Source organism: Hippopotamus amphibius, chromosome 6 (assembly GCF_030028045.1).
Source record: "Hippopotamus amphibius kiboko isolate mHipAmp2 chromosome 6, mHipAmp2.hap2, whole genome shotgun sequence".
NCBI classification, from domain to species: Eukaryota; Metazoa; Chordata; class Mammalia; order Artiodactyla; family Hippopotamidae; genus Hippopotamus; species Hippopotamus amphibius.
In genome coordinates, this window is record NC_080191.1 from 30,731,122 (window position 1) to 30,752,439 (window position 21,318).

Below are 21,318 nucleotides of genomic sequence, written 5' to 3' on the forward strand. Positions count from 1 at the left end.
ATAACCAACAAATATTTCTACTTCCTAAACATTTACAAGGTAGTTGCAAATCATTTTCCTTCAAGCTATATTCTATCTCATACAGAAATCTGCCAAGGTACTAACTTTTCTGGTTTGCCTTTTTTTGTGTATCAACGCACTTAAAAAGGAAAAACTACTGAGCCCAAAGGCAATTTGACCAATTGGCCCTGGAAGAACACCTCTGAAATTCCAAGATCTCATAGATACTATGCTAAAGGCTGTCTTGTGAAATCCAGTCATGAACCCCTGACGGTGAGTAAGGAGCAGCTTCTACGATGTCACTGGTGCTGTCTCTCACCCAGATATACACCCCCACAACAAATTACATGTACACCCACCTGGAACACGGGGACCTACAAATACATGTGCAGGTGTGAGGTGTACACCCAGAGATGTTAAGGCACTGTAGCTTTGTGCTTCTCAGAGAGGGTATAAAAGAAAAAAGAAGAAAGCAGAGGGAGTTGAAGGGAGGATAGTGTTTCTACCCATTAACTCAATATATTACCTTCTTAAAATTGCAAGCATTTCTTAGGTTTCAAAATGTGTATGCCATATTTTATGCTTACTTAAGAAGAATTATTTCACAACCAATTTACTTCCAGTAAAGTGGATTAAAAATTGGCAAAAGAAAAAGAGTGAGAATTCATATGTTTACAATTTTAAAAATCCTCTTTCTACCTTTCAAAATGTTTGTCCTAGAAACATGCAAGTTATTTTGCTGTCTTAAAATTGTTCTCTCACATCCATTTTCCAGTTTTGTTTTTTTGTTGTTGGTGGTGGTGTTTTTTTTTTTTTTTTATCCTGCTCCCTTTTCCTTCACACCCTTGAGGTTGTGGACTGAGAAACTCCAAGGACCATTTTTTTTTTTCCACAATAGGAAAGCACTTTGGTTCTGCAAAGGCTTTTGGATCATCCTAAAGCTGAGGCAGAACTTGAATAGCCCTGGCAGGACATGAAATAGAAAATGGAGGCACCCTAATTCCTATTTCAAAACCCCTTTCATGACACACTTTCCCATTAAATTACACAGCATACAAAGCAAGGTTTTCTCTGTCTGGAAACAAATACACTTTACAACATCTTTTATGAAGTTAGCTATTCTGGAGGATTTTTTTCTTTTTCAAAGGAATTCCATGCCCTACAAATTTAAACTAATTTATCTTAAAGAAGTCAGCATCTTCATACATGGTAATAGAAGGAACACAGAAGCCAAGGAAATTTCAGGATCTTGGCTCCTTTGTCAAACTGAGTATCTACAAATTCCTTGAAGACTAAAATCAACCAGTTATACATATGATTTTCGTGTATCTCTGGAATGCATAGAACAAGGTTCTGAGACATTGTTCTAACTCAGCTGCAAAACAAAAAAAACAAAGAAAAACAAACAAAAACCTGAAACCTAGTGTTTCTGAGCAGTGGTTCTCAAACATCACCATCACTTTAGCATCACGTGGAGGACGTGTACACACAAACGACTAGGCTTCCCCTCCAGAGTTTGTGGCTCAATAGGTTTGGGGCAGGCCTGGGAATTGTCACTTCTAACTAGACTTCCTAGGTAGTGCTGACACTGCTGAGTGAGGGACCATACTCAGATTCACTGTATCCAAAATCTCTGCTAACCTTGGTTCAAATCAAGACACTTCGAGGTCCTCTGCATCACTTCTGCAGAGGAGCCCCATGCAGTTAGGGCCGGGTGGCACTTAGGGAACCTGATCTGCGCGGGGTTGCTCCAAGCACATTCCTTCCCAGGCTAGTCACTGACGCTGAGACACAAACAAACAGAAGAAAAAAAAAAAAAAAAAAAAAAACCCCACCAGATAATCGCAGACAGCTATTGAAGGTCAAGTAAACCTACTCGTTTAGAAACCTGCCTTCTCACGTGACCACTGGGTGTCAACACCCGCATAGGTCTTCTGCCTCCTCGCCAGCCCGGGGCCCCAGGGTGGAGTGGAGCCCCAGATCAGCGATAGTCTCCCAGGGCCTGGGGCCGCGACCCGCGATGGCGCCGCTGGCCGCGCTCGTCTGCTGCCTGCTGGGCGCCTGGCACTGCCGCCCCGGCCTCGGACTGCCTCTGGCTCCCGCTCCGGCGGTGGGTGAGTCGTCTGTACCCTCTCCCTGCTGGGAGCTGCCCAGGAGCGGCGGCCAAAGCGCCTGCGCAAAGCCGAGCACTGTGCGCGGGGGCAGCGGTGCGCCCCGGGCAAGGCTCTGGGCTCTGGGCTGTGCCTCCCCCTGCGGGGCGCGGGGAGGCCGAGGGCGGCCGAGGCACAGGAGCGCCAGCTCGGCTCGGCGGGGAGGTCGGGACTGCCTGGGGACAGTGGGGGCGCAGCAAGGGCGCTGCTCCTCCCGTGCAGTTGTTTTCGCTTTGTGTCTCCAGGTGTGTTTCGCTCCCGAGGGAAAGGAAGGAAAAACTGGCTGTCTCAAGGGAAAGAGGAGCTGGGGGCTGAGGGTCCCGCATTCGCAGAGGCCCCGGATCTGAGCGGAGGGGGCGCTGCGGGGTTTCAGCTTCTCAGCAGTGTACATTTCAGTGGCACTCGGAGTTTCTTCTGTCCCGCTCGCCAAGTTTGGTGGCCCTTTCTTCCCACTCCCCCAACCACAGCCGGTCGCAGTCCTGGCGCTCCCCACTCGTCAGTCTGCGTTAGAACGCACGGGGCCTTCACTTCACTTTACCTGGACGCCGTTGGGCTCCCTGCGGGCAGGGCCCATTGTATTCGCTCCCAACGCTCACCCCAGCGCCTGTACAGAAGTGGTCCTCAAAGTGGGGTCCGGGACCAGGAGCACTAGCATCACCTAAACGTGTTAAAAATGCAAGTTTTTAGCCCCACCCCAGACCTACCAAATCCGAAACTCGGAGAATGGAGCTACAACAGTCAGTTTAACCAATCGTCCACGTGATTCTGATAGGTGCTAGAGTTTGAGAACCACTGGTCCAGAATAGATAAAGGTTGGATGAGAGATTTTATGATGCCACCTGAGCCTTCAGTGTCAGAAAGTTCAAGGTACCCCCACCTCCAAGTCTCAACTTGAAGTATAACTGCTCTGTTACCTAGAGTGGAGGAAATGAAATAGGTGGAGCTGTGTTTTGTGGTTTGGGCATAGCTGTCTCTGAAACAGCGCAGTGCTTAGCGGTGAAAACTCCTCTCTTCTCTGTCACTTTACTCTCTCACATGAGTTCGGAAATGCTCTGGGGAAAAAAAATGTCCAAGAGCCAAGTCCTCATGACTCAGCTGTCACGCAGCTGAAAGCAAGAACTGTCAATCTGGTTTCCCAACTGTTAGTCATAATAAGAAATTGTTCCCAAATACTTATGTATGCTGGTTTCTGCTTTCATTAAAGCTGTTTTTCTTTCATTATGTGGCCGTTTAGGATTTTGAGATATAATGTCCCAGATTGCAGGAGGCCAACCCATGGCAAATTCGCCTTTTGGTTTTAAGGATCTGATTGCTGAAGGCCTCAGTGACAGCTTTCTGGGGTCTGGTGAATCGCCACTTCACACCTCCCTGTTTCTGTAGGAAAGCTACACTGTGGAGTCACATGGGGAGGAGGGAGGGAGAGGGGGAACCAACGTTCAAAGACTGCTGAAGTGCCCACTCAGCAGGTTCATATTGAATATATTAGTTTATATGCTTTCCGCTTGATGGGACCTTGCCTCTCCCGCTGCTTCCACTGCTAATGCTTGGACTTCTTTACACCGTGGCGTGTGCGTGTGTACGCATGCACGCACTCTCTCAAATTCCCTGTCTTCAGCTTTCTGACCTGTCAAGTCCCAGTGGTCAGAGGACAACAGCCCGGGGAGGCTTCACCTTGGGCGTTTGGCCACAGTTTTTTAGATTTAGTAGGTCAGGACCTGCTGGGGTATTTGGTAGGAACTGACTGTAAACAAATGAAAAAAAACCCACCTATTTTAAACCACAACCATCTGTCCAAACTTCTGAATTATGGTTTACTAGTTTCTTTGGGATAAATTAAAACTTTTAGATAAGATTTTTTGAGCATTTATCTAGATATGTTGACAACACACACACGTATACATGTATACATTTATGGGAATCTTTTTAAAGATTATCTGTAGAACAAGAAAGTAATTGTTGTGTAGTGAAAAGAACATTGGACTGTGAACCAGAGAATCTGAAGTGTGGGCTCTGCCACACCCGAGGTCTATGGCCTTGAACAGACACACACATAAACACCACCCCCCCCGTCCCCCCCCCCCACACAGAGTATTCTGTATAAATTTCATTAGAGGCAGGAGGTGAGGCCTCCAGAGGTTCATTACTCATAAATCTCAGGTTAGGAACCTGTCAGGGCTCCATTCTTGGTTTCTATTTAAAGACACCCTTCCTGCATCTAAATAATTACTCCTCACTTATCTGTCTAGCAATGCAATGTAGTGGAAAGAGCTCTAGACTGCAAGTCTGGAGAGACTGGTTCAACTTCAGCTTTCATTGCTGAGTCACCATGTGATCTAGAGGAAATTCTGAATCTGCCTGTGCCTAATTAAAGAGCATTTGTTGAGGACCTACTATAGGGGATATATAAATCCAGGTTACATCAGAGGAATGTGTCCCTAATGGGTTTCAGTTTTGTTTTACAAAAGTTTAATATATTAATAATTTCACATCCCTTACTTGTCACAGTATCTCCTTTAGGTGTAGTTGTTATCTATTTCATGTGAGGCAAGTGAGACAGAAGGACTTTTTTTTTTCTGGAAGGACATTTGAATGTGAGCACACAGAGAGAGGTACTGTGTGCAGTGGTTAAGAGCAATGTGGACTCTGGAGTCAGATTTCCTGAATCGCTGTCTTGGTTCTGCTGCATACGACATATATGACTTGGACTTAATCTCTGAGTGCTGCAGTTCCTTATCTGTAAAATGGAAATAATGATAGGTTAACACGTGTAAAGCATAAGAAACAGTTTTAAACTTACAGTAAGTACTCAGTGCATTTCAGCTATTACTTGGAAATGAGGAAATTCAATCTCAAATGCAAGCTTAACATTACAAATGAATAACAACATAACCAATGCTGTTTACCAGATACCAGGCTCTCACTTCTGCTAAATCACTTAAACCCTCATTCACTAGACAATAATATTATTCCCATTTTACAGATGAAACAGATCATACAACTAGATTAGGAAGAGGAGCTTGGATTTGAAGTCAGGCAGATTCTGGAGCCCCCATTCTTAACCATAACACTATACTGTTCTATGTATAGTTTACTACATACCTGAACATTCTATGAATAATAATATACATATTTACATAAAACTGAGATGCAGTATATATTTATACCTCAAGGAAGGGCAGCCTCCAGGGTGATTCTGAGCTATCTGTTAATTCAGTTTATGTGCTGTGTAAAGTATGTCCAAGCTGGAAAAAAAGTTGGTGTACTTTCTGCATTATGGAATAAAATAAATTACTCTTGGCAAATGTTTTCAAATGCAGACTGAATGCCAAGTAATTGACCATAAGGACTATTTAATGACTACTTTGTTCTGAATCTTTTGTCTACTACTTCTTAGCAGTGAACTTAAATGTGTTATAACATTATAACAGCGTTGTGAAGAAACAAGATCCCAAATATAACACACCTTTTGCACCTTAAATTAACTGCTTTCTATTTTCTGCTTCATTTTCCAGCTTTGGGTTTTATTCAAGTATTTGGTCAGGTGCACACTTAGCTTTTATCATGCTTAGCTTTTATCATTTGTGTATATAAAAGTTTGCATTCTACTTGTTTGCTCCATTCTTCTGGTGTAGTAGTGTGTATTGTTAAGTCACTTCTGACGTGTTTCTTATTGTAAGTTAGTCATAACCAGAGTGAGATCCAAATTCAAAGTGTGAAAAAGTCTCAATATTAAAACAATTTGTTGGTTGCATATGAGAAGGCAGCAAAATCATTGAAGATATATGTATAAGCAAACTTGAGAGCCCTTCAAAATGGGGGTTCAGATTTTGACTCTGCTATTTATTAAGCTGTATATACTAGAGAAAATTTTCTAATTGATCCAGCATTACTTTCTTAACTCTGAAATAAGAACAGTGATTCCTACTTCAGAGAGTCGTTTTGAGAATGAAATGACATAGTATATTTTAATTGCTTATCACAATGTCTGGCACACAGTAAATACTTAAAAAAGAGAGACACTACTATGATTATTAGTACTAGTGTTTCTTTCGATGAAAGAATCTTTCTCAAGATGATTTCCCATCTGGGATGCTATCAAATGGGTCCTGGGCTTCTCCCTGAAAACCCAATGGAAGCATCTTCCTTAACAAATATCAATACTTCCCTTAATATTATTAACATTTTATACAAGTGTACGATAGATGTTCCTCTATTAAATAGCTTTTAAGAACCTCTGGCAATGGCTATTTTTGACTAAAAGCTAGAATAAAGACTGTTTTTCCATAAATGTTGAGAGGCAAGATTTTCTAAGAAATTAGGAGTGAGATTTATTAGTTACAGGTTCTACAATCTATTCACTGGGTAACCCTAACACAACACATCATATTTTTATGTCCATTTTTCTATAAGAAGAAAACAAATTCTAAAACCTTAAATTCTACATGGAAGGAGACATGCTATTAAGATACAATATGGGATTATTGTTGACTTCCTAGAAGGATGTCTCCATGTATATCACTGTGCAAACTTTGTTATGTAGTCTTTGTTAAGGTAGTCATGCTGTCACTGACCTCATCAGTTCTGATGTGTGTCAATAGTAAATTCTAGTAAAGTCTTCCTGCTGTTTTTAGAATCCTTATTTTTGACAAGGAAAGATTGTGTTTAACTTCAGGGCATATGAATATTTAAATTACTAAGGCTTTCCTCTATCACAGGGTGGAGCAACTGTTTCCTCTTATTATAAATATTTGTGTGGGAGTTCCAAAAGAGAAGTAGATTTAACACCATTTGTTTTCTCATCAACAGGACAGTTTTGGCATGTGACTGACTTACACTTAGACCCCACTTACCACATCACAGATGACCACACAAAAGTGTGCGCTTCCTCCAAAGGCGCAAATGCCTCCAATCCTGGCCCTTTTGGAGATGTTCTATGTGATTCTCCTTATCACCTCATTTTGTCAGCATTTGATTTTATTAAAAATTCAGGACAAGAAGCATCTTTTATGATATGGACAGGGTGAGTGATTATATAAATACCATTAGTTACTCAGTGTGTGTGTACAGTGTCCTAAGCTTCATTCGAATGCTGAATTTCATGACTATTAATTATGTTTTAAGAATTATTTGGATTTAAAAAAATAGGTCAAATTAATCAACATTATTAGGGATAAGAAAAACTTTAAAAGACCCAATTTTGTTTGTTTGTTTGTTTGTTTAGAATACAGGCTCTAGAAATATGTCCATGTTAACTAAGAGATGAATCCATGAACAGCATATTTGTGTCAGTGTCTTGAGGTATTTATTAATGTGACAATAGTCTTGATAAATAATCAAAAAACAAAAGGCAACAATGAGAGTTAACCTGTGATAGCCATTTTGCAAACATCATCTTCTGGTGGTGTAATTAACTAATTCCTTCCATCATGACAGAGTGAAGAGGCCTATATTTCCTGGACCTGCAGTCATGACCATGGCACTGTTTTAAGTTATACCTTGTAACTTGTTTAATCTTCACAATAGATATCATTATTCTTCCCATTTTACAGATAAGGAAATGGAGGCACTGAGTGCCTAAGTAACTTGTCCAAGTGCACACAACTAGTAAGTGGCAAACCTGGCACTTTTGGCCCTGGAATCTGTGCTTTTAATTACTAAAAATTTTTGCCTCTTATAAATCTTCAGTCCGGCAGTGGAACAGACTGAGATTTCCAGTTTATCTTTTGCATTTCACAAATTTTCTTTTTCATAGGCTTCTCTGTGGGACAAAGGTAAATGAAGAGAGGTTTATCAGCTCTTTATCATCTGTTGATTTATGGTGGAATTTGACAATGACAGTACAGCAAGGCATTACACAGGAGTCTAGTGACTTTTTATAGAAACTGATTTTGTTCTCTATGATTCTGTCTCCTTTTCAGGGATAGCCCACCTCATGTTCCAGTGCGTGAACTGTCAACAGACACAGTCATAAATGTGATTGCTAATATGACAACCACTGTCCAGACTCTCTTTCCGAATCTCCAGGTTTTCCCTGCACTGGGTAATCATGACTATTGGCCACAGGTACATTCGAACACAGCTTCTAGGAATGCCTAAAGGATTTTTCCCATCAGTAGTGTCAAAATTATGCTGATAACTAGCTGATGATAGGGCATGGTGGGGGCCTCATGGAGGTAGAGTGTGCTCTTGACGCTAACCATCGAGGAAGGCAAGACAAGTGCTTTGAGGACTTGAAAGTGACTCTTAATAGTTACATCCATAGTGAGGTTTTGGAAGCAAATCACGTAGTTTCTGAGTTACTAATTCTTGATTTCCTTTGTATTCTTCTCAGTTTCTCCTTTCTTTTGAATAATTTTGTTCATTTGAATTTCCATGTTCAGGTTAGCAAAAGTGGTTAATGTTGACAAATGTTTACATTTTTCAGAATTTCTATTAGGCATACTAAGCTACCCATACTCTGATCTAAGTTGGATTGAGATTAAAAACAAAAGTATAGCAAATTATCATAAGAACCAAAAAGGGAGGTCCATGTTCAACATGTGATTCAAGGCAGAGAACATGTAGAGAATATTTTTAATGCCTAATACAGCCCACGCTTAAACCTACTAGAGTGAATGTTTATTACAGCCTGTGCATAACAGTCAGATAGGAGCCCTGGTTACAGATATCTGCTGTACCAGTGTAGACTCTTAGATTTGTTCAGATTCGAGAGATCTTAGAGTTTGCTGTTTAGTTCAAGACTTGGAAAACTGGGGGCTGTGGTCCAAATGTGGCTTGACACTTGTTTTTGTAAGTAAAGTTTTATTAGAACTCAACCATGGCTATTCTTTCTGTTTTGTGGTGTGGCCACTTTTCCACTGTAACGGCAGAATAGAATGGTTGTCGCATTGACTGTATGGCCCAGAAGCCTAAAGTATTTATTTGACCCTTTATAGAAAAAAGTTTGCTGACTCCTGGTCTAGATCAACTCTTCATTTTATAAATGAGAAAACCGAGGCCCAGAAATTTTAAATTGCTTGTTTAAGGTCTCACAATCACTTAGTGGCAGAGACCACATCCTGGATTTTTTGTGTTCAGTTAAAAACATCCTTTCGTTTTTAGTTTTTTAAGGAGCCTCCAAACTGTTTTCCATAGTGGCTGTACCAACTTACATTCCCACCAACAGTGCAGGAGAATTCCCTCTTCTCCACACCCTCTCCAACATTTATTGTTTCTAGATTTTTTGATGATGGCCATTCTGACCAGTGTGAGGTGATACCTCATTGTGGCTTTGACTTGCATTTCTCTAATGATTAGTGATGTTGAGCATCTTTTCATGTGTTTGTTAGCCATCTGCATGTCTTCTTTGGAGAAATGTCTATATATATTTGGAGGTTCCTTAAAAAACTAAAAATGGAACTACCATATGACCCAGTAATCCCACTACTGGGCATATACCCAGAGAAAACCATAATTCAAAAAGATACATGTACCCCAATGTTCATCACAGCACTATTTACAATAGCCAGGACATGGAAGCAACCTAAATGCCCATCAACAGATGAATGGATAAAGAAGATGTGGCACATATATACAATGGAATATTACTCAGCCATAAAAAGGAATGAAATGGAACTATATGTAATGAAGTGGATAGACCTAGAGACTGTCATACAGAGGGAAGTAAGCCAGAAAGAGAAAAACAAATACCATATGCTAACTCATATATATGGGATCTAAAAAAATGGTACTGATGAACCCAGTGACAGGGCAAGAATAAAAATGCAGATGTAGAGAATGGATTTGAGGACATGGGGTTGGGGGAGGGGGGCAAAGGGGAAGCCAGGACGAAGTGAGAGAGTAGCATAGACATATATACACTACCAACTGTAAAATAGATAGCTAGTGGGAAGTTGCTGTATAACAAAGGGAGATCAACTCGATGATGGGTGATGCCTTAGAGGGTCAGGACAGGGAGGGTGGGAAGGAGTCACGGGAGGGAGGGGATATGGGGATATATGTATAAATACAGCTGACTCTCTTTGGTGTACCTCAAAAACTGGTACAAGAGTGTAAAGCAATTATATTCCAATAAAGAGCTTAAAAAAATTACTTCTGAGGTTTAACATTTAAAAAAACAAAACAAAGCAAAAAAAATCCTTTCACACATCCTTTGCTCTTGCTTGACTAACATATCAATATTTCCTGAACATAATTTACTTTCACGCCTTTCTTTGTCTACATTTTTCTTTTGGTTTAGAATATCTTTTCCATCTCATGTCAAAAGACTGCTTAATGAGGGTTTTGATTATGTTAGTTAACTAATCTGAATAATGTGACTTTGAAAAGTTGCACTCTAGGATGAGCTTAAGTTTCAGGTGACTTCTTGGACCCAGCCTGCAGTCTTGAGATGAACAATATGTGAGTTTTTGTGAGTCAGCCTCTCAACCAGTGGCCAGCTTTTGTTACTGTTGAGATGTTAGACCACACAGGGCAGAGGCTTGGGAATGGACAATCTCCAGGAATCAGAGGTTACACACACTGTTTTTGTATGCTTTTGGTGACAGGCAGACTGTTGTAATGGGAAGCATGTGGGGTTTAGAGTCACATTCACTAGAATTTATAAACCTGTCCTATCCTGCTTCTAATAGCTTCAGCAACTTGGATAATGCACATAATTGTCCCTGATCATTTGTAAACAAGAGCAATAATACCTACTTTGCAAAGTTTTGGGGAGAATTAGTGATACTGTATGGAAAGGGCCTAGTTTCCTACCTGGCACATAATAAGCCCTCAGTAAGTAGAGTGATGGTTTTGTAGCATGAAGCAGTGACATGGGACACATGTTTCCTAACTCCTCTGAGGGTTGGTTTCATTTTACTTTTACCTCTGCCTTCTTTTTGCAAAGCCAAATCTTATAATAACTCAAAGATATAGATACTATCCAACTTCTAAAATATATGCTATTATATATTCAGCGAGGATAAACTGGGTAGCCTTTATATCTTAAACAGTTAATGTTTTTTCTCATCCTAGCTTATGACCTTATACCTGAAAATCTTCTATTATTCTACTGCCATCCTTCCATCTCAGTTTCAGGAATGTCAAATGTAACGTGAAAGCCTCACAACAAATTCTCCTAGGGACTACTCTTTTCTGAGATCAAATCCTGGTAAATGTTGGTAACAAATAAATGGGATGTGTTATTTCTCCATTAAAACCCGTACACATATATATAAACACAGCTACATAAACATACAAATACAGATGCAAGTCCCCACCCATTACATCAGAAGTCGATATTCATGCAGACAGCCCAGGGATTTCTTCCCATTGCCACTCAAGGAAGCAGTCTGGGCCCGGGTCCTCATGCACTCCTACACTGGCGAGGCTGGTGCCACCAGACTGGTGGGCGGGTCACTTCTATTGTGTGATAGATAATTGGATGTAAGAGTGTTGGTATAAAGACCTGAGATTTAGACCCAGCTCTGGGACTGACCAGTGCTCCCTGGATAAATCATCTAACTTCTCTGGTGCTCATATTTCTCATATTTAAAATAGAGAGGAACGTCTAGAGTCATGTTTATATAATTTTGATTCTACATGGCCATACCAGTATCTTGGCATCCATCCCAAAGTAAACAAATGGCTAAGATGTCAGGTTTTTAATGATGGTCATGATAATGATGTTGATGATTACCAGTTTTTAATCAGAATTTAGATTGGCCCAAGCCATTGTGTAAATTTTCAGACAGGTGACTCTGATATCTGACACAAACTAAAAATACACTTTGGATGATTAATTTCAGTTAAAAGAAGTCATTTGCTTATTACTTGCCCTGAATATATTTATATTTTCATTATATATTAGGTATATGTATTAGGAATTAATGTGACTTGGGTGTCATCTTAAAAAAACTAAGCATTTTAATTAATGATAACAGAGAAACTCCTTTAAGAAATAGGTCTGTGTCACCAATATACAGAAGCAAGTGAGGAGAGTAAAGAAAATGGCTCCAGTTTTTTAATATAATTTTTGAAATAAAAAATAGGAATAGTTGCCCAATTTCACAAATGATTTCTTGGTTTTTATTCAGTATCTACTTTCTTGACATTTTTTTTTTCTTCCCTAGAGCTTATGTCACCATAAAGATATTTTATTATAATATGACAAAATAGGATGACAAAAATACTGTAAAATGTATTATACTACTTAAAAAAATAATATGATTTAGGCTGACATGAAGAGACTTCAAATAAAAAACATGTGGTTATAAGTCTTCATTCAAGTTCAAAAGCTGTATACTGGTGTTAACATTTCAGAGGACTTAATTCTAAAATCATGACATTTTCCCCATTTTCTAGGCATGCTGCACTAGGCCTTACATTTTCAGCTGAAACTGCCTTCAGTGTCTCTTTAATGAACACACTCCCACATCCATTCTATACCCTGTTCACGCCAAACAAGGGCTTGTTTCTGTATATGGTACTGTGTTGGTGTCTGGGCCATTTGTTTTTACTTTGATTCCCTTTCTTGTCAACTCAATGAAATCATTATTCAAGGTCCAGTTCTAATGCTCTTTTCACTCTCCCTGCTGCCTCTCTGGGCCAGACTTGATTGTTCTTGCTTCTCCACTCCCAGAACCCTTGTGGTGGTCCCTAGGTACATTGTCTTACAGATGATTGCATTTTGTCCTCCATCTCCCCAGCTAAGTTATGTATTCCTTGAAAATTAAGTCTATCGGGTATTCCTGCATCTCCAGGTGCTAACATAGTAGTAATCACTCAAGTAATGTTTAAATTAATTCATCCACATATCTTTAGAGTTTCAATGGTGGATTATATTGTTTGTGGCCAGGATCAACTGCCTGTGGTCACCAGCAAGGTGTACAATGCAGTAGCAAGCCTCTGGAAACCATGGCTGGATGAGGAAGCTATTAGTACTTTAAGGAAAGGTAAGTGAAGGATTGACTCATACCTGTTTAGTCTCTGTTTTTATTCAGTTCATGTTGTTTAGACTTAGATCTTTAAGGTTTGCTGGGGTGTGCCAATTCTGAACAGTCTCTGTGCCCACTTTTTCTGGCGGCCTTATCGTGTTTGAATGCCAAGGAGTGGCATGGATGGTGAGTGAGCCCAAGACAAAGAAAGCAGGGCCAAGATCCCAGTGGCTGAAAGCACCATGGCAGCAGGGTGCTCTGTCACTGCTGGTTCACAGGTGTGAGTGGGGTTATGCTTTTAAGCCTCGCCTCACCTGAGATTGTAGCAGCTCTGGTTTATCTGCCGTTTCTTCCTCAGGATTCTCTGGCAAGATTCATGTGTGTTCCCATTGTCTGGATTTTAGATTTCACAATATCTCTTAACTCCCCAAACTTAACAAAAGTAGAAGTTGTTTTATTAATCTTTCTTTGATAAAATTCAATACTTCATCGCCTAGTGCCGAAACATTTAGTTATATTTTCATGTGAATGTTGGATACCTGTTGTTACCTCAATATGTGGAACTGGCAGTGTTGGACCTGGAACATAGTAGGTTTTCAGTGTTTGTTAAATCTGATTCTTATCCAATGACAACCTATGTTAGTGCAAACTAAACAGTGAGAAACCTTCCTAAATGGCTTGTGAACCTTAATTAAGATTTACTTTCACAGTGTCTATATATATTTGTGTATTATTATAGAATGTGTTTAAAATTTGTTTTTATAGGTGGCTTTTATTCACAGAGAGTTTCCACTAATCTGAACCTTAGGATCATCAGTCTCAACACAAACCTGTACTATGGCCCAAATATCATGACCCTGAATAAGACTGACCCAGCAAATCAGTTTGAATGGCTAGAAAATACACTGAACATCTCTCAGCAAAACAAGGAGAAGGTAGATGTCATAGACCAACATCATTAGGGGTTAAACAGAGGATTAAACTTTTGTATTTATTAGACTTGGGAGGGGTCAGGTATTAACAAAAGTATCAAAATTGAAAGGTGTTCTTACATGAAACACCTTATGAATTGCCTCTGTTGTTGTTGCTTGTTTTATTTTGTTTTGCTTTTAATGCTCTGAGAGTTGATTGACATCTGTTGATATTAAAAAAAGATTTTTGAGCAAGGTCACAGTTACCTTATAAACCATGTAGTTTAAGTAGACAAGTGCAAATATAGGGCCATTAGTAGTTTCATAATTTCATCTTTTTTTGGTAAATAGGAGAGATGGTATATTTGCTTTCTAAAATTTAATTAACATATTTTCAATCTTGGGTATCTAAATATCATTTTGTTATGATAAATGTGCAAAAAGATTCTCATCAGCCCTCTTTGTATGTTTCTTTCTCCAGGTGTACATCATAGCTCATGTTCCAGTGGGGTACCTGCCTTCTTCAAGTAGCATCACAGCAATAAGAGAATACTATAATGAGAGATTGATAGATATTTTTAGAAAATACAGTAGCATTATTGCAGGACAATTTTATGGACACACTCATAGAGATAGTATTATGGTTCTTTCAGATAAAAAAGGTAATATAATGTTCTATTTGCATTTCCCCAATCCAAGATGCTAGAGCAAAATAGTGACTATCTATTAATAAATTTACTGATCCAGTAAATTAAAAGTTTTATTAAATCTACTTGCCAGCACCTGCTTTTTCTCAGTTACCTTCTATGAGTGTATGGCGACTGTCCAAATCATGTTTAGTTCTGCACCTGGGTTTCTTCCTGTTAGCTCCACAAGGCCATCATCATCTGATTGCTGTTGCCACAAAAGCCTCTGAAACCTCAGCTCACTCAAATGTTCTTTTAGATCCTCAAGTTTAGAGAATCACTGTTTTTTATTTACCTGCTAGACTCAAGTTTCTTTTGATATGACTATTTTTACTTCTCAGATTTTAAAGAGCGAAGCACAACTTACTGTTGGTTTAAAATAAAATATATTAAGCTCTTACTTTTAAGTGTTTATTGACACTGTCATCACTCAACATTAAAAGAAAAAAAAAAAGAAGAAGCTCTAGCATCAAGACAATGATTATCTATTTTTAAAGATAACATGTATGAGGGCAGAAAACTGAGGGTTAACAAAATAAGAGTTCTGATTTTTTAGTAGTCAGCCAGGAGAAAAATCAATATGTATTTTTTTTTTCAATAACTGGGTAACATTTTTGAAATGCTTTACCTTTTCATCTAGAAAGAGTGGGCTTGGTAAAAATGACCATTTTCCAGCATTTGATAGCTTTTTTACTCAGAAAGAAATTTAGTTCTATAATAGATATATATAAAATATGGTGACACTTTAATCAAATTCTTGTTATGCAATTATCAGAATATTGTTACAGGTAGAGTACAAAACAAACCCAGCTTTGTATATTTTATGTGTCTGTATTTGTAGTAATTTGGATTTTTTATTATGAAAAATTTCAATATATATAAAGGCAGAGAGAATTATAAAGCAAACCCCCTTGTACCATCACTTATATTCAATATCTATCAAGATTTTGCCACATTTATTTTACCTTTGATTCTTTATTCTTTTTTTTTCTGAAGTATTTGAAAGTGAATCTCAAACATCAAATGTATGTCAGTTCTAAATGCTTCTGTCTTCATTGCTAAAATATAACTTACATAATTTACATAATAATTATAGCATTAACTTACCTAACAAAATCAGCAATAATTCTTTTAATTTCTTCATAATAAAACTTCCCCTATTTTCTCAAAAGTGTCTCTTTACTGTTGTTTCAAATCAGGACCCATCAAGCATTACACGTTGTTTGGTTGTTACGACTGCTAACCTCCTAATCTGGAACTTGTTCATATTTTTAATATAGTTAAACTCAGTTATTAAAAAATGTATGGTTATGTACATATGTTTTGTCCAGGAAATCCAATAAATTCTTTGTTTGTGGCTCCTGCTGTTACTCCAGTGAAGAGTGTTTCAGAAAAACAGACCAACAATCCTGGTGTCAGACTGTTTCAGTATGATCCTCGTGATTATAAGTTATTGGTAAGTTGGTACAATTTTAGAATTGACCCCATATTTATGCATCTTTGTAGTGTTCATTACTTTAGTTGAATGTTTTCAGCACAGCTCTTGTGAGCTGTACTTTATGTTGAAATTTCAAGATGTCTTTCTTTTTATATTTTGAATATCAGCACTTTCTAAGTGTGGGTTTTTGAGGTTAGCTTTTGGGAAGCTCTTTCTCTCTTCTAAGGACTTCATATTTATTTAGATAAGGGGTTCATTGGGTAGCACCTTGTTTGTGGACTTACATACATTTGAAACTTTTCCCTATGTCACATTTGTTACCAATTATTCTTCTCCAGAACATAGCTATGAAGAGGAACGTAGGCTCTGAAACCAAACTGTCTCATGAGTGGTCTTATCATACTTCTCTGTGTTCCAATCTATTCCCCCTAAAACTGGGATTAAACTATTACTGACTTCACTGAGTTGCTGTGAGGACTACATGAACAAATATTTGAGCACTTGGGAAAATGCTTGGCTTATAGTAAGCACTCAATAAATGTTGGCAAAAAATCTTTTTGTGAAGAAAATAAATTGAGTTGGACCTTTGAAGCAAAAGTTCTCTGGAGTTGGTACATGACTCTATGCTTTATATCAATTCATACTCAAAAAGCTGAACATTTAGCTTATGGGTACTGCGCCTTTCAACAAATATAATTTGAAAAGAATTTCCCAATTAAAGTCTCTATTGATGTAACTGTATTTTTCTCCTAGGTAAATTTAGTAGGAGATAGCTCTGTTATTCCCTAAAAAAGATAGGGCAGGAGAAATCTGGTTTAATCCATAAACATTAAGTTAAATGAGGAAATAAAACAATTGACTGATAAAATAGTCCAAAGAACATTTTTTACAACTATTAGTTGCCTATTTGGATCTGAATCTCAGATATACACACACATTTGTGTGTATGTGTGTATAGTAATACAGAAAGATGTACCTGATATAATATTATATCATTTTTTAAAGTGCAGAACAGTTTGTGTAGATTGATTTCATTTTTTGAAAAAGCCAAGAAGATAGTAAATAGGTATATATATATATATTCTAAATACTTATATTTCTTTTGTGCATAATAAAATCTAGAATAGCACACATACACCGGAGTACTGGTAAATATTTAACAGCTGGTTCACCGGGGGAAAGAGTGCTTTGATTTGCAGTGTTTGCTGATTTCCATGGCATGAATACTCTCATCATGACCAATTTCAAGCTGCCAAAGTGATATCAGCTCACTCGCAGGATTCCTGAATATTTGACAGTCAGCATTTGTGGACAAGTACAAGCCACCTCCAGCCTACAAATGATTAATACACAACTATTAGCAGTGGTTACTTCTGAGGGTGTGAATTGAAGGCTTTTTATTTTGTATATCTCTGTATAGTTGGATTATTTTCTATTATGTTCTTTCATTATTTTTTAAATAAAAAAATATAGATTTTTCTATTGAGACTCTTTTTCTTTAAAAGCAATTCTCACTTTTTAAAATGACTACACTTTAAATTAAGAATGTCACATAAATCCTAATAAGAATTCTTCGTACTATGTAGTACTTTATATGCCAATAAATGAACCAGGCTTTGTTACTCTTTTTAACTACAGGATATGCTGCAGTATTACTTGAACCTAACAGATGCTAATCTAAAGGGAGAATCCAATTGGAAGCTGGAGTATAACCTGATCCAGGCCTATGACATTGAAGATTTGCAGCCAAAAAGTTTGTATCAATTAGCCAAACAATTTGCGATCCTAGCCAGTAAACAGTTTATAAAATACTACAATTACTTCTTTGTGAGTTATGACAGCAGTGTAATTTGTGATGGGAAATGTAAAGCCTTTCAGATTTGTGCAATTATGAATCTTGATGTTATTTCTTATACAGATTGCCTCAAGCAATATTATATAAAGCACAATCTGTAGTATTTCACAGTTTGTATTCATAGAAAATGTAACATTGCTCTGTTTCTGAGATCAGTTTGTGGAAATTGTTATGCAAATCTTTGTGAGTTACTGAGTGGGAAAGAAAAATTCCTGTCTTTGCTTTTTTATGGTCCCAAATATAGATATTTTTAACAGTTTAAATTTTTATTGTATCGAATATATTTAAACTGCCCATTACTAGAATGATGTTTGGATGTAAATACCATATCTTCCAATTTATATAATTATATCTAATTTATACTCTTGTTGAAATTGTCATTTATACAATAAAACAAATTACTTTTCCCTAAGTATGATGCATTATTTTTAATATAGTAATTTTCAGTCTTTTAATTCACTCTTGTGGGAACTTCATGTGAAAACTGAGCTTCAGACTGTTTTAAGTATCATGAGGTTATCACTGTTTATGCACTATCTATACCCTTGGGAAAACACCAAGGTCACATTAGGGCCATCTCTGAGTGTATGAAACGTCATAGGACATGACCTCATTACCTGTCTTCATTGTGAGTGAAGGGGAGTCCTCTTTAGTACTGCTGAGTTTTAAGAAAGAGAGGAGGATGGCTAAATGAAATATTTTATCAAACTTTAAGAACGCAGAAATAGTATATATTTCTTAGAGATATATGTAATAGATTCCCCCCAAAAAAGGTGTATTGGTAAAATAAACATCAAATACAGGAATGTCAGAAGTTAATGAATGGGAAAGTTGATTGGGGAGAGATATATAAGGGGATTTAAATATGTTGGTAAAGTTTTATTTCCTAATTCAATCAATTTCCTAGTAGCTGTGTTGATGTTAGCTCCATTTTTCTTTATATATGTTTAAATATATTAAATACTATAGATAGAGATCCAGCCTTTAAAGTTGATTATTGTGGCTCTTCTACAGAGAATGATTCATAATGCAAGCATGGAGACAGTGGGAGGGTTTGAAGTAGTCTAGTAGAAAAGGGATTGTGGGTATGCTAAGGTGGTGGCAGTGGAAAGTAGCCTTTAGTGATAATTTTGTAGGTAGAAGCAGCGGGACCTGTTGATGGCAAGGATATAAGAGATAAAGTACAGAGAGAAATAAAGGATAACTTCTAGGTTTTTGGCTGGAGAAACTGGTAGATGGTTGTGTCATGAGAGAATTGGGATTACTATATGAGGAGAGGGGAGTGGGGATGGGGAACAGAACAACAGATTGAGTCCTATAGTATATTATAGCTGATACAGGCTACCCAAGAATTCCTCTAGTCCTTTAAACATTTTGCTATTCTAATCACCACTAAAATGAGAACTTTAGGATTTCTTTTTAGAAATAAATTAGTATCCTAAGAAAGCAACCAAACCAACTCAGACTCCACTACTATGATTGTTTCTACAATATTTAAAATTGAATAGGAACAAACACGACTTACTTAAAGGGATGTATCATCTGCCTGCCCCCCTACTGGTACTGCCTAAATCATTCTAGACAAACACTGAGGACACTTATGGAAAGGAAAAATAGTATTAATTCAGTTACTGATGAGATATCTATTCTTTTGGTAGAGAATGGATTTCCTCAAACTACAACATACACTACTTGGGTTGCTTCTCCTTGGGCCAATTGTGTGCATAAGCACAATGTAGGCAACCCTTCCATGAACATTGAAAGAAATAAGATAAGGATCATATTTACTTATTTTTTAAAGTGTACAATTTGATTTTTTTTTCTTATTAGTAATGTATATATAGCAATCCCAATCTCCCAATGCATCCCACCCCAACCCCCCCTCCACCCCTGCTTTCCCCACTTGGTGTCCATATGTTTATTCTCTACATCTGTGTATCTACTTCTGCCTTGCAAGCCAGTTGATTTATACCATTTTTCTATATTCCGCATATATGTGTTGATATATGATATTTGTTTTTCTCTTTCTGACTCACTTCACTCTGTATGACCGTCTCTAGGTCCATCCATGTCTCTAAAAATTTCCCAATTTCGTTCCTTTTTACAGCAGAATAATATTCCATTGTATATATATACCACATCTTTTTTATCCATTCATCTCTTGATGGACATTTAGGTTGCTTTCATGTCCTGGCTATTGTAAATAGTGTTGCAATGAACAGTGGGGTACATGTGTCTTTTTGAACTATGGTTTTCTCTGGGTATATGCCCAGTAGTGGGATTGCTGGATCATACGGTAGTTCTATTTTTAGTTTTCAAGGAATCTCCATACTGTTCTCCATAGTGGCTGTATCAACTTACATTCCCACCAACAGTGCAAGAGCGTTCCCTTTGCTCCACACCCTCTCCAGCATTTACTGTTTGTAGATTTTCTGATGATGGCCATTCTGACTGGTGTGAGGTGATACCTCATTGTGGTTTTGACTTGCATTTCTCTAATAATTAGTGATATTGAGCAGCTTTTCATATGACTCTTGGCCATCTGTATATCTTCTTTGGAAAAATGCCTATTTAGGTCTTCTGCCCATTTTTTGATTGGGTTGTTTGTTTTTTTGCTATTAAGCTGCATGAACTGTTTATATATTTTGGACGTTAATCCTTTGTCTGTTGATTTGTTTGCAAATATTTTCTCCCATTCTGAGAGTTGTCTTTTTGTCTTGCTTATAGTTTCCTTTGCTGTGCAGAAGCTTCTGTTTCGTTAGGTCCCACTTATTTATTTTTGTTTTTATTTCCATTACTCTAGACGGTGGGTCAAAAAAGATCTTGCTGTGATTTATGTCAAAGAGTGTTCTACCTATGTTTTCCTCTAGGAGTTTTATAGTGTCTGACCTTACATTTAGGTCTTTAATCCATTTTGAGTTTATTTTTGTATGTGATGTTAGGGAGTGCTCCTATTTCATTCTTTTACATGTAGCTGTCCAGTTTTCCCAGCACCACTTATTGAAGAGGCTGTCTATTCTCCATTGTATATCCTTGCCTCCTTTGTCATAGATTAGTTGACCATAGTTTATCTCTGGGCTGTCTATCCTGTTCCATTGATCTATATTTCTGTTTTTGTGCCAGTACCATATTGTCTTGATTACTGTATCTCTGTAGTATACTCTGAAGTCAGGGAGTCCAGCTCCATTTTTTCCCTTAAGATTGCTTTGGCTATTCCAGGTCTTTTGTGTCTCCATACAAATTTTAGGATTTTTTTTTCTAGTTCTTTGAAAAATGCCATTGGTAATTTGACAGGGATTGCATTGAATCTGTAGATTGCGTTAGGTAGTATAGTCATTTTCACAATGTTGATTCTTCCAATA

General features: G+C 37.8%; 1 protein-coding gene across 3 annotated transcripts; it reads left to right on the top strand.

Moving 5' to 3' along the window:
• The first annotated feature begins 1,881 nt into the window (after nt 1-1,881).
• SMPDL3A (sphingomyelin phosphodiesterase acid like 3A) lies at nt 1,882-18,368 on the top strand. 3 transcript variants are annotated; one of them, XM_057739064.1, is made up of 8 exons: nt 1,882-2,114; nt 6,957-7,170; nt 8,069-8,213; nt 12,988-13,084; nt 13,832-14,001; nt 14,459-14,639; nt 16,040-16,119; nt 17,740-18,368. In XM_057739064.1, the coding sequence occupies exons 1-8, from the start codon at nt 2,021-2,023 to the stop codon at nt 18,055-18,057; spliced, it is 1,299 nt and encodes a 432-aa protein (XP_057595047.1). In that variant the 5' UTR covers nt 1,882-2,020; the 3' UTR covers nt 18,058-18,368. The 3 variants fall into 3 exon arrangements, with proteins under 3 accessions (XP_057595047.1, XP_057595046.1, XP_057595048.1); XM_057739063.1 differs by having other exon boundaries at nt 1,885-2,114; nt 15,995-16,119; XM_057739065.1 differs by lacking the exon at nt 6,957-7,170 and having other exon boundaries at nt 1,934-2,114; nt 15,995-16,119.
• Nucleotides 18,369-21,318: the final 2,950 nt, after the last annotated feature.